General features: G+C 45.1%; 1 protein-coding gene across 2 annotated transcripts; it reads right to left on the bottom strand.

Annotated features, from left to right (window-relative positions):
• Positions 1–120: 120 nt before the first annotated feature.
• LOC139421893 (torsin-4A-like) lies at positions 121–13,049 on the bottom strand. Of its 2 annotated transcripts, XM_071173027.1 has the most exons (3): positions 12,815–13,049; positions 1,635–2,102; positions 121–1,532 (listed from the first exon to the last, which is right to left on the bottom strand). In XM_071173027.1, the coding sequence occupies exons 1-3, from the start codon at positions 12,932–12,934 to the stop codon at positions 678–680; spliced, it is 1,443 nt and encodes a 480-aa protein (XP_071029128.1). In that variant the 5' UTR covers positions 12,935–13,049; the 3' UTR covers positions 121–677. The 2 variants fall into 2 exon arrangements, with proteins under 2 accessions (XP_071029128.1, XP_071029127.1); XM_071173026.1 differs by having other exon boundaries at positions 501–2,102; positions 12,815–12,960.
• Positions 13,050–13,712: the final 663 nt, after the last annotated feature.

Raw genomic sequence — 13,712 nt, 5'->3', positions numbered from 1 at the left:
TGGTTCGGTTGTGATAGTTTCCATATGTATTTTGAATTTCTAATTGTGGGGGTTCCAGAGAAAGCTGCTTCTGCAGTCTGTCCCAAACCCTTGGTCACTGTTGACCAGACAGACTAATCATTTAGACAGATAGTTTAATCAATACATTATTTTTGTTAACAAAATGCATCAAATACTGCATCACATTTTCCTGATCTGCTGTTGTCAATGCCACAGCCAGACTCATTTGGTCCAATCACTTCTCTCGTCCTCTATCAGGAGTGGGTCTGTCTATTACCGTCAGTATTTTGACTAACAGCATCGTGGGAGAAGGGCACAGCCGTGTCTCACCATAACATCTGATTGTGACTTCACTCTGGATATTATCCCAACCTCACCTCTCTCTTTTCCCTCTCATACCAAAATGGTAATGATCTATTCGTCCAGTAATCAAGGGTCTTGTTTGGGAGGTTGTTACAGAACGTAGAAAACATGATTAGCCGTCATGGAGATACTCCTCATTCTCAGACACATACCTTTTTATTTAAAAATGTTTTTCAAGGATGGGTTCTGGCTTGTAACGTTGGTAATGTTTGCTTGGTGGATCATAAGAAACACCAAAAGGATATGGACCAGAACTGTCTTTTCTCAGTAGACATCTCATCTAATCACAACATTTCCCTGCAGTTCTAAGTCTCTCATAGCAGGTTGACCCTAGCAACCACCTGTTTACAACCTGTCCGGGCATACACGTGGCCCCCTACCACAGGGTAGTACTCTATCTCCCCCGCCAGCCTCTCAACGTTGGTACGGTCCGGGTAGAACCCCTCCCTTGTCATCTCATCCAGGAAGCACTCCATCACGTGACCTTTCTCCAGCAGGGTCATTGGTAAGAGTTCAGCTTCTGCCCACAGTGGGTGGAGCTTCACCAGAGTGTTGCGCAACAACGGATTCAGCTCCTTGACGAGTTTGCCGTGGTGTCCAGATGCGGTCATCATGGAGTCGCTGGAGGAGTTGTACAGCAGGTGCATGGTGATGTGGGTGTGTCCTTGGTTGCTCAGGAACAGGTAGACTGCGTTCAGGTATTCGTTGGAGCGGTTTGAGCGGACCAAGTCACTCAATGCATCAAGAAGCTCTGGGTAAAGGTGCTCTGCTTCGTCAAAGATGAAAAGAGGAATTTTCTCCTCCTCCTCTGCTCTCAGCACTGTCTCTGACACTAAGATCGACAGGGCTCGGGCGCAGCGCCAGGCTTCGTCCTCCAGGGGGCAGTGGTGCAACACAAAGTACTGTAGAACCAGGGGCGCGCCTACCACCGAGCGGAAGTGGCCAGCCAGGAGTCGCCCTACGTGGCTCTTCCCCACGCCACTGGGTCCGTGTAAGGAGAGGACCAGGGGTTTACTGTGGACGTAGGTAGAGAGGTAGTCTCTGAGCTGGGCTAACAGAGCATCCATCGCTCCCTGCTGACCAAACACCTCCCTACACAGAGTCTTCTCTAATCCCCCCAGGTCATACTTCAGGACGTGGTCATCAAGGTTCTCTATGGCATTATACACCTGGAGTGAAGGAGGGATGGAGGATAGAAAGTACAGAATGAGACAAACACAGGCAAAGAGGATGACGAAGATGAACCACACACACACACATTCACTCATTACCTGGAAGAAGAGGATGGTGCAGAGGAGGAAGAGGCAGATCTTTGCCCGGCTGTGTTCCTGTACGACGGGGGCCTTGCGCCCCCCTCCACTGGGGAACATGACCCGCCGCGACTTCTTCTTCTTCTTCATGTTTAGGAAGAGCGACGATAAGGCAGAGGGGGAGCTGGAGGGGGTCTCGAAGGTGAAGATTTTGGGGCTGCTGCGAACAGGGGCACCAGTGTGGAGACCAGCCCCTAACACTAGCCCTCCTCCCCCCAGCCCGGCCAACTCCAGACGTCGTTTCTTCATGGCCTGGTACTTCTGTTTGATGCGAACCACAGTACGCAGAGAGGACGAGAACTGGCAGAAACTCTGAGCGCCTTTCCCCGACCCCCTCGTTTCACTTTCTCCTTCTTCATCTTTCTCTTCGTCCATCTCTCCGTCTATCTGGGACCCAAACATTCTGTCATAAACATCCTGGTCGCCCATCTGAAGGAGGAAAAGAGAGGTCGAGAGAGGAGTAGAGGGGTTATTTATTGAATTACAGTCAGGATCACAATCTGTTGTTTTTTTTCCTCAAGAGAAAGAAAAATATGTTCTACTAAGCAAGAATGAATGTTAATGATTGATTATCTTCTCTTAGATGCATAGGTTATAATATGATTTATTATTATTATTCATATATTATTATTAAACATGCTATATGTGAATGCTAATGTTTAGCCGAGGTTATGATTTACTGTGGTGGTAAAGTTTAAATGGAAACCCAGAGGGTAACAGCTTGTCTGCTGCAACTTCCTTCTTAAACTCGACTTGCTAAACTAACTGCCTGTCACTGAACAGATAGACAGGTGGGAAATATCCAATAATACACAATGTTAGTCAAATATGTCAGCATCGCATAGTACCTGATAACGTGACCTGGGAATGTAATTGTGTAAATATCTTTGACAAATATCCTTTTCAGTTCAAGTTGTGACATTGCACTTAGTTGCGTAATCCTTTCATTGCTGCTCAAACAGTCATTATATGTAATCAGACTTGGTGTGTGTGTGGTTAATACTACCCTCAGCCATTTCCCCTAGTCAGATAAAGGGTCAGATACTGAGACATACCAGACTGTGAGAACTCAGTTCATGTAACGTTTGACTCAATACATTTCAATTGACCTACAAAGGTATCAGAGCATCTTCTCCCCTGATTGACAGATAATGATTACAGGAATACAAGTGAAGCTGTTGATCATGCCTTGTGGTTGCGACAAGAGTTCTGTGTGGTATGAAATTAATTAACACAGTTATTTCAGCACAGTTTTTAAACACAAAACACTACGTCACGGGAGACGATGCTTGGCCTGTGTCACGGGAGACGATGCTTGGTCTGTCACGGGAGACGATGCTTGGCCTGTGTCACGGGAGACGATGCTTGGCCTGTGTCACGGGAGACGATGCTTGGCCTGTGTCACGGGAGACGATGCTTGGCCTGTGTTACGGGAGACGATGCTTGGCCTGTGTCACGGGAGACGATGCTTGGCCTGTGCCACGGGAGACGATGCTTGGCCTGTGTCACGGGAGACAATGCTTGGCCTGTGTTACGGGAGACGATGCTTGGCCTGTGTCACGGGAGACGATGCTTGGCCTGTGTCACGGGAGACGATGCTTGGCCTGTGTCACGGGAGACGATGCTTGGCCTGTGTCACGGGAGACGATGCTTGGCCTGTGTTACGGGAGACGATGCTTGGCCTGTGTCGCGGAAGACGATGCTTGGGGGCCTATGGAGGTTCACTACCAGGTGTGCATCACTGTGGCTGATGAAGTCCATTCTTTGCCGCAATGACACAAAATAGTACTAGCCTGTACCGGTATGTTATCATTATAGTGCATTTATTTACAAAGTCTGATCAAGGTCTTACAGCTAATTACAGGAACGAACCCAATTACAACCCAAATAACACTATCAGTAATACAAATGCAATCTATGCGTATTGTTAGGTTCTAATTTTTCAGAGTAAATAACTCACGGACACTAGAGAAGCTTTAACCAAGTTGAATTCTTCCCAAAGGATCGACACAGCTGTAATTCAGACACAGACATGGCTTCCCTTGTGGTGGTATTCATACCCCACTTTGGGTGGAGTCTCCTCATCTCTAAACGTTGCATCCTTCCTGCTAAGCAGGGAACTAAGTGATATGAGCCTTCAACAGTTTCTCCCCTTATCAGTACTGTCACAAATGATTGTTTTCCCTGCACTCAGCCCCTCATTATGGCACCCCTCATGTCTCTTGTGTAACTAATGTTCCTATTCTCTGAGTATAACAATGTTCAAAGTTCACCCCAGAATCCAACAGTATACACAACAAAAATATATAGTAAAAAGTAGTTGGCAGTAGATATATTACAATGAGCGATGTCAAGAATCCAGTATATGAATACACAGTGTGAAAAGCAGTATAAAAGAAACAGGAAGTGTCCAGTGTTTAATGTCTCTATATACATGGGACAGCAGCGTTGTCTGTGTGTGTATGTGTTTTGTGTGAGTGAGTCTTACTACTGGAGATGGGGTGATGGCTGGAGATAGAGGCTGTTTTTCAGTCTCTCGGTCCCCGCTTTGATGCACCTGTACCGTCTCTGTCTGCTGGATGGTAGCAGAGTGAACAAACCATGGCTCAGGTGGCTGAGGTCCTTGATGATCTTCCTGGCCCTCTTTTGACACTGAGTGCTGTAAATGTCCTGGATGGCAGGCAGCGTTCCCCTGGTGATGCGTTGGGTTGACCGCACCACCCTCTGTAGAACCATTCGGTTGAGGGCGGTGCAGTTGCTAGACAGCATGTTCTCAATGGTGCATCTGTAGAAGTTAGTGAGGGTCTTAGGGGCCATGCCGTATTTCTTCACCCGCCTGATGTTGTAAAGATGCTGTTGTGCCTTCTTCACCACGGTGTCGGTGTGGAGGGACCATTTTAGGTCCTCAGTGATGTGCACGCCAAGGAACTTGAAGCTTTTGACCCTCTCCGCTGCAGCCCCGTCGATGTGGATGGGGGCTTGCTCCTTCTTCTGTCTCATGTAGTCTACGATAAACTCCTTAGTTTTTTTTTAAGTTGAGGGAGAGATTATTTTTCTGGCACCACTCTGCCAGGGTCCTCACCTCCTCCCTGTCGGCTATGACATCATTGTTGGTAAACAGGCTGTCGTGTCGTCAGCTATCTTGATGAATGAGTTGGAGTCATACATAGCCAAGCAGTCATAGGTGAACATGGAGTACAGGAGGGGGCTGAGCACACACCCCTTGGGGGCCCCCGTGTTAGAGTCCTGCACAGGAATGAATTTTAAACCCAAGCCCAACACATGCCCACGACGTTAGTAAATCCATTAGCTGCTCCTCTCTGTCTGTCATTCAATCCCTGCGCACATCTCGCTCTGCATGCACTCTGCTCATGGCAGCTTTGAGTCTGTGAGTATCCATAGCAACTGCTCTGCTTGGGCTGCTCTGCTCAATGAAGAGAAATTAAAGAGCAGTTAGCTGTTAGCTACTTTGTCACTGAAAACTGACAAAACTCAAGGAACATTATTACTGTTTTCTGTGAAATAATCTATCCTGTTTTAAATGACGAAGTTGAAGCACTTCTGACACCATGTTATAATCTTAGTCAGATATGACTGTGTTGTGCAGCAGAGCATGAGCAAATGGCTCAGCTTCAAAATGTTCCTGATCAATTTAGTAACTACCAAAACAAAGAAAGTCGCACACTCCATGTATTAACCCCCAGCAACCTAATGGGTATTTACCAATGTTTGGGCATCACTGTGCCTTCCTCAGGGTAATGTCATGAATACTTGAACCAGGTTATGTAGACAAACAGTGCAATTAGTGCAACCAATGACAATAGTGAGAGGTGTTTCATAATGATTAAGTTCATTAAAATTAATTAGTTAAACTGTTAAATATTATATGGCATATTAAATACATTACACTATTGCTATCATATAGAAATATAATGGAATATTGTACATCATATTAGCATCAACATGCATTATTGTTTCATTCAATTTCACATCATTTCATATTTGTTACATGTAATCTTTTGGTTCAACCTTAATGTATAATGAGCATCATCAACAAGGGGAACATATTAGTTGTACGCTAATAAGCTATAGAAATAATATATACATTTATAAGACTTGTTCATAAAGGAAAAATATGTTCATAAGAAGGGCCTGAGATCAAAGTCAATATTCAGGCAACTAGGGGTCAATGTTTTTAGATAGGATATCCAGTAAGCCTCCCTTTGTAGTAGTAGGATCTCAATGTAACCTCCTCTCCTTGGTAGAGCAACATGCTCAATGCCTGTGTATTTGAGGGAGGGGATTGGATGGTTAGCTTCAACAAAGTGAGCTGCTACTGGATAATCAATGTCGTTACACCTGATTGAGCTGCGGTGTTCAGCTATGCGTTGTTTTAATTGTCTTTTCGTTTGTCCTACGTAGGCTTTTCCACATGAACAGGTGATGAGATAGATTACTCCCTTGGTCTTGCATGAGATGATACCCCTAACAGGGATCTTTCGACCTGTATATGAATGTGTGAAGAAAGATGTTTTTATGGTGCTATTACACTGTGCGCATGAGCCACATTTGTAGTTCCCATTTGGGATAGGTGTCAAGAGTGTCTGAGTGGGCTCAGGGGGCATGTCAGATCTCACCAAACTATCTCCAAGAGTGTCTGAGTGGGCTCAGGGGGCATGTCAGATCTCACCAAACTATCTCCAAGAGTGTCTGAGTGGGCTCAGGGGGCATGTCAGATCTCACCAAACTATCTCCAAGAGTGTCTGAGTGGGCTCAGGGGGCATGTCAGATCTCACCAAACTATCTCCAAGAGTGTCTGAGTGGGCTCAGGGGGCATGTCAGATCTCACCAAACTATCTCCAGTATTGCGACCACGCTTATAGACCACCAGTGGCGGTTCCTTGAAGAGATGTGCATTTTTTGGTTGATTTTTAATTGTACCCATTAGGTCGCTGGGGGTTTATACATGGAGTGTGTGACTTTCTTTGTTTTGGTAGTTTGTTCGCCGTTGGTCAGCACCTCCACACAGGCTAGTTTTTCTGGGTGTGCGCCAGCTCATGTTTTTTAATCTACTAGTGATCAATTTAGTGACACCCAAGCCCTGCCTGTACCCTAGTTATTGATGAAAAAACAGTCCTTACCCGGCCCTAAAGGCTCGTCGGGCTCGGGTCGGGTAGCAGAGCTCTACCCCCTGTTGAGGATCAGTGTGGCGGAGGTGTTGTAGCCTACCCTCACCACCTCGGGTCAGCCGATCAGGAAGTCTGAGACCCAGTTGTACAGGGACGGGTTCAGACCCAGGGCCCTAGGCTTAGTGATGAGCCTGGAGGGCATTATTGTGTTGAAAGCAGAGCTGTAGTCAAAGAACAACACTCTCACATAAGTTGTCCTCTTCTTCAGGTTTTTCCACAGTGGATCACACAACGCACAATAAGGGAAGTGTGTCAGAGGAAGGCCCAAAAATGCTCAAAGACGCCAGTCACCCAAGTCATAGACTATTCTCTCTGCTACCGCACAGCAAGTGTTACCGGAGCGCCAAGTCTAGGTCCAAAAGGCTCCTTAACAGCTTCTACCCCCGAGCCACTGCTGAACAATTAACCAATTATCTGGACTATTTGCATAGATTCTTTTTCACTGCTGTACATACGACCGCAATTACCTTGACTAGCCTGTACCCCCGCACGTTGACTCAGTACAGGTACCCCCTGTATATAGCCTTGTTATTGTTATTTTATTGTGTTACTTTTTTAAAACTTTATTTAGTAAATATTATTTTCTTAACTGCATTGGTGGTTAAGAGCTTGTAAGTAAGCATTTCACGGTAAGGTACACCTGTTATATTCGGCGCATATGACAAATACAATTTGATTTGATGATTTGTATGTCCACTTAGAGTTAGTCATCATTGCTAGTCATCAGAGAGAGGGGAGAGAAAGAGAAAGGGGGGGGGGGGTTACAGTGTGTATAAGCTCTTATACAAAGTGTGGATCTAATGTGAAAGTTGATTGGTTAAAAGCATATTCCAGCCAGTGTCTATTCCCGCAAGTTACCATCAGCTAAATCTATGACCTTAAAATGCCAATTTGCTCTGTTCCACCTGACTGCGCAATCCACTGTCTCATCAGCCCAGCCAGGCAATTTATAAACTCACATTTCTTTTAGACATACAGGTAACGCGTGCAGATATTTTGCTGTCTTTCCATATTCAGTTTGAAGTGATTGTGTTAGTTGTGTTGTTGGCTTGCTCCTCTGAACAACAGTGTCCAGACGAGATAAAACATTTTCTATGCCAGGTGAAATTGTGCTTCATTTGCTCATTGTTGTGGAAGTATCCAAATAAATGTCACTAGAAAACAGCTTAAATTTACGCAATGCAGCTACGTTACTGTTATTCTGACTTTTTGATGTGACTGTAAGTTAGCTGTAGTTGGCTAGCTAGCAAGCAAGGGATAAGAACGTTGCCAGCCAGTAGGGCAAGGGAACATTTAGAACGGACAACTGGGTCGTGTCCATAGATACGGAACAAAAAGACTGAAGGACTGGGTCGCGTCTCTGGCAACCGAACGAATGAGCAACCAACCGGCTTGGGTAGCAACCCTAGATCTTGTGGAAGGATGAAATAGTATGAATAAATTCATCAAAATAAATTCATCAAAATAACTTTTGATCTCCTTTTTCTCCCCAATTTCGCGATTACGATCTTCTCATCGCTGCAACTCCACAACGGGCACGGGAGAGGCGTCCTCCGAAACATGACCAGCCAAGCCGCGCTTCTTAACACCTGCCCACATAACCCAGAAGTGAGCTGCACCAATGTGTGGGAGGAAACACCGTTCAACTGACAATCGTGTCAGCCTGCAGGCACCTGGCCTGACCAAAAGGTGTCGCTAGAGCACGATGAGCCAAACCCTCCCCTAACCCGGATGACACTGGGCCAATTGTGTGCTGCCCTATGGGACTCCCGGTCAAGGCTTGTTGTGACACAGCCTGGGTTCAATCCCTGTAGTGACGCCGCAACACTGCGATACAGTGCCTTAGACCCAAAATAACGTGTTTAATTAAAATATGTAAATCATTATTTGAATATGTTGGTAACTCGTTGTATAAAATTGATAATGCCCTCGATACCGGTGCTTGGAGAATATATTGGCAAGGCTTGCTGGCCCGAGGAGAAACAACACCCGTGCCAATATATCCTCCAAACACAGGCTTCTCGGGCATTATCACTTAAACATGATTCATGACACACCTGTTTGTTCCCAGATTAGAGAGTGTATGATCAAACACCTTTCCCAGGTGGGAGTGAGTGATGGCAGATTACAATTACATCATGGCCTTTCCAAGATATTAACAGCCTCTTATCACCATGTTAGTCATGCTCCACTCCAATATCAAACAGATACTCTAGATAGTGTTAATGACAGGATTTAGTCATGTTCTGAAAGTAGCGCTGACACCTCTGTGTTGCCATTCACACTGTATGTAATGTCACTCAGTTACTACTGATGAAACAGCTATACACATGGCACATTTATGGAAATATTGATTGGTCCTTGTAAAATACATTTTATAAAGCATGTGTGCTGGCACCAACTTCTCCCTATTCCTTGCAGCACTCCAACCCCTCACACAAGACTGCTCATCATAATGATTCACTGTGTAATAAATAAAGGAAACCTTTCCGATCTTTGCGGCCTTCGCTCAAAAACCATTGTGAGAACTACCAAAGTCAAAGACCTCCAATATGCCAAAGACTGTGCCATTGTTACACACTCCAAAGCAGACCTCCAAACTGCTCTCAAAAGCTCCTCTGAAACACACAAGAGCCTGAACATAAATAAACCAAACCACCAAATCCAACAGTGACCTATGATGAATGTGAACCACTTGACAACGTGGAACACTTTGCCTACCTCAGCAGCCATCTCGCCTAATGAGTCACCACTAAGGAAGAAATACAGCACACGATAGGCTGCACAAACACAGCCTTTGGAAAACTAATGGGTATTCAAAAACCACGATCTCAGGACGAGTACAAAGCTGTCATAATCCCAACCCTCTCTATGACTGTAAAACGTGTACAAGGCTGTCATAATCCCAACCCTCTCTATGGCTGTAAAACGTGTACAAGGCTGTCATAATCTCAACCATCTCTACGGCTGTAAAGCGTGTTCAAGGCTGTCATAATCTCAACCATCTCTACGGCTTTAAAGCGTGTACAAGGCTGTCATAATCCCAACCCTCTCTATGGCTGTAAAGCGTGTACAAGGCTGTCATAATCTCAACCATCTCTATGGCTGTAAAGCGTGTACAAGGCTGTCATAATCTCAACCATCTCTACGGCTGTAAAACGTGTACAGGGCTGTCATAATCCCAACCATCTCTACGGCTGTAAAACGTGTACAAGGCTGTCATAATCTCAACCATCTCTATGGCTGTAAAACGTGTACAAAGCTGTCATAATCCCAACCATCTCTACGGCTGTAAAACGTGTAGAGGGCTGTCATAATCTCAACCATCTCGAACGCCTGTAAAACGTGTACAGGGCTGTCATAATCGCAACCATCTCGAACGCCTGTAAAACGTGGACAGGGCTGTCATAATCCCAACCATCTCTATGGCTGTAAAACGTGTACAAAACTGTCATAATCCCAACCATCTCTATGGCTGTAAAACATGTACAAAGCTGTCATAATCTCAACCATCTCTACGGCTGTAAAACGTGTACAAAGCTGTCATAATCCCAACCATCTCTATGGCTGTAAAACGTGTACAAAACTGTCATAATCCCAACCATCTCTACGGCTGTAAAACATGTACAAAACTGTCATAATCCCAACCATCTCTACGGCTGTAAAACGTGTACAAAACTGTCATAATCTCAACCATCTCTACGACTGTAAAACGTGTACAGGGCTGTCATAATCTCAACCATCTCTACGGCTGTAAAACGTGTACATGGCTGTCATAACCCCAACCATCTCTACGGCTGTAAAACGTGTACAAAGCTGTCATAATCCCAACCATCTCTACGGCTGTAAAACATGTACAAAGCTGTCATAATCCCAACCATCTCTCTGGCTGTAAAACGTGTACAAAGCTGTCATAATCCCAACCATCTCTATGGCTGTAAAACGTGTACAAAACTGTCATAATCCCAACCATCTCTACGGCTGTAAAACATGTACAAAACTGTCATAATCCCAACCATCTCTACGGCTGTAAAACGTGTACAAAGCTGTCATAATCTCAACCATCTCTACGGCTGTAAAACGTGTACAGGGCTGTCATAATCCCAACCATCTCTATGGCTGTAAAACGTGTACAAAGCTGTCATAATCTCAACCATCTCTATGGCTGTAAAACGTGTACAAAGCTGTCATAATCTCAACCATCTCTACGGCTGTAAAACGTGTACAGGGCTGTCATAATCCCAACCATCTCTACGGCTGTAAAACGTGTACAAAGCTGTCATAATCTCAACCATCTCTATGGCTGTAAAACGTGTACAGGGCTGTCATAATCCCAACCCTCTCTATGGCTGTAAAACGTGTACAGGGCTGTCATAATCCCAACCCTCTCTATGGCTGTAAAACGTGTACAGGGCTGTCATAATCCCAACCCTCTCTATGGCTGTAAAACGTGTACAGGGCTGTCATAATCCCAACCCTCTCTATGGCTGTAAAACGTGTACAGGGCTGTCATAATCCCAACCCTCTCTATGGCTGTAAAACGTGTACAGGGCTGTCATAATCCCAACCCTCTCTATGGCTGTAAAACGTGTACAGGGCTGTCATAATCCCAACCCTCTCTATGGCTGTAAAACGTGTACAGGGCTGTCATAATCCCAACCATCTATACGGCTGTAAAACGTGTACAAAGCTGTCATAATCCCAACCATCTCTACGGCTGTAAAACGTGTACAGGGCTGTCATAATCCCAACCATCTCTACGGCTGTAAAACGTGTACAAGGCTGTCATAATCTCAACCATCTCTATGGCTGTAAAACGTGTACAAGGCTGTCATAATCCCAACCATCTCTACGGCAGTAAAACGTGTACAAGGCTGTCATAATCCCAACCATCTCTACGGCTGTAAAACGTGTACAGGGCTGTCATAATAAGATACTAAACATCAGGTGTGAGGATCGACGGACCAATGTCAGTGTCCTGACCCATGCCAACATCCCCAGTGTAGGATCCAAAATCATCTGGCACCAACTATGGGAAGCGTAAACCTTATCAGTAAACGTAAACCTTATCAGTAAACAATAGTCAATAAGCTCATTTTTGTGTTTTCACCTCTAATGGTTCAGGTCAGGATTTGGGGAGGGTAAACTGATCATAGATCTGTGCCTACTGCCTAAGGAAAAGAACACACAGCCACATACAGTCCCAGCTAACTATTTCATCTGGTTTCTCCCACGAAAGAGTGTGAAACAAACAAGATAACCCATAAACATATAGCTAACCTACTGTAACACCACTGTAATACCCCAGTATTTACCTTGGCACCAGTCTCACTCACCGGCCGTGTGCAGGCCTGGCACGCAGAGCTAAAAAAACGCACATCAAACATGCCACTGGAGATGAACCGAAGGCTGAATGTTGAGAGTAATTGCTTTCTAGCTAGTCTGGCGAGCTTGTTTACCTTGGCACTAATGTTAGCTCTGCTGCTGGGAAACCTTACTCACTTAGTGTCAGCCATTCTCTGACCAAGTGCAATAGAATTAGACTAACTACACCTTAGTGTGTCCTGCAGCCAGGTGAGTTGATATCATCTTAACCCCCTCCTTCACATGTTGTGTCCTGAGAGGGGCTGGCGGCATTCCACACATTCTACAGCCTTTCCAGGTGTCTTTCCCTGGCTGCATTCTCAAAGTTCTGTATCCCCCTCTCTCTCAGACCTCCACTGCTCTCTGCTGACTACATTTCCTTCCTGGAAGGGTCCTAGCTGCTAGGTACACACGTGAGCTTTTCTAACCCTGAGAGTGAGAGAAAGAGAGGGAGATTGTGTAGGACTAGAGACCCAGCTGCAAATACGTCACCCAAAAAACAGTGTAAGCAAGAAGAGAGAGATAGGAGCGGGGAAAGAATCAAAACAGTATACAGAAAGAGAAATGCAGGGTAATCAGTTGGCTTACCTTAAATGTATAGGTAATATCAAGCCTCCTATAGACTGATAGGTCTTCACTAGGCTCGCACCAAGATTTTTGTTGGGAGAGAACAATAGAGTAAGTCCTTCTCTGAAACTTCATCAGCATATAGTGAGTTGCTAGACTAAGACTGCTATACAACCACTCCTATCATTCTATCTCACCCTCCCCATTCTCGCTTATGTCCTCTGCAGTCTCCTCCTTCCTCTTTCTCTCTCTGTCTGTCCTTCCACCTACCCTCTCCCCTTTCCTGCTCTACATATCCTCCATCAGGGCCGGATCAAGCCTTTTGGGGGCCCTAAGAGAAATGTGCTCGAGGGGCCCCTACGCTCAATCATTGGACTCACTGAAGAGATGAGTCTTAAGTAAATACTTTTACTCCCAGCCTGCAGGCATGCACTCTTATAAAAAATGTTCCAAAAGGGTTATTTGGCTGTCCACATAGGATAACCCCTTTTGGTTCCAGGTAGAACTCTTTTGGGTTCCATGCAGAACCCTTTCCACAAAGACTTCTACCTGGAACCCAAAAGGGTTCTACATGGAACCAAAAACAGCTCTACCTACAACCAAAAAGAGTACTCATATGGGGACAGCCGTAGAACCCTTCTGGTACCAGGTAGAACCCTTTTGGATTTCATGTTGAACACTTTCCACAGAGAGTTCTACATGGAACTAAAAAGGGCTCTACCTAGAACCAAAAAGAGTTCTTCAAAGGGTTCTCCTTCGGAGACAGCTGAAAAGCCCTTTTAGGTTGTAGATAGAACCTTTTTTCTCAGAGTGTGGATAACTTTGTTTAATTAATCCATTTGCTTAGTTAGAGGTCCTCTACTTAGCGGAAAACTAGGCGGTGTGATAAATGTTTGCATATTTAGTGTGTCATTTGCTT

The sequence above is a fragment of the Oncorhynchus clarkii genome, chromosome 12, assembly GCF_045791955.1.
Source record: "Oncorhynchus clarkii lewisi isolate Uvic-CL-2024 chromosome 12, UVic_Ocla_1.0, whole genome shotgun sequence".
In the NCBI taxonomy this organism is placed as follows: domain Eukaryota; kingdom Metazoa; phylum Chordata; class Actinopteri; order Salmoniformes; family Salmonidae; genus Oncorhynchus; species Oncorhynchus clarkii.
This window is presented reverse-complemented; position numbering and strand designations above follow the sequence as displayed.

Bases quoted from the DNA above. Each gene is read 5' to 3' on its own strand.
- LOC139421893 (XM_071173026.1), bottom strand. From the start codon at position 12,934: ATGCTGATGAAGTTTCAGAGAAGGACTTACTCTATTGTTCTCTCCCAA. The intron at 2,103-12,814 runs GTAAGCCAACTG...TTCCTCCTTCAG, and splicing joins ATATTACCTATACATTTAAG to ATGGGCGACCAGGATGTTTA.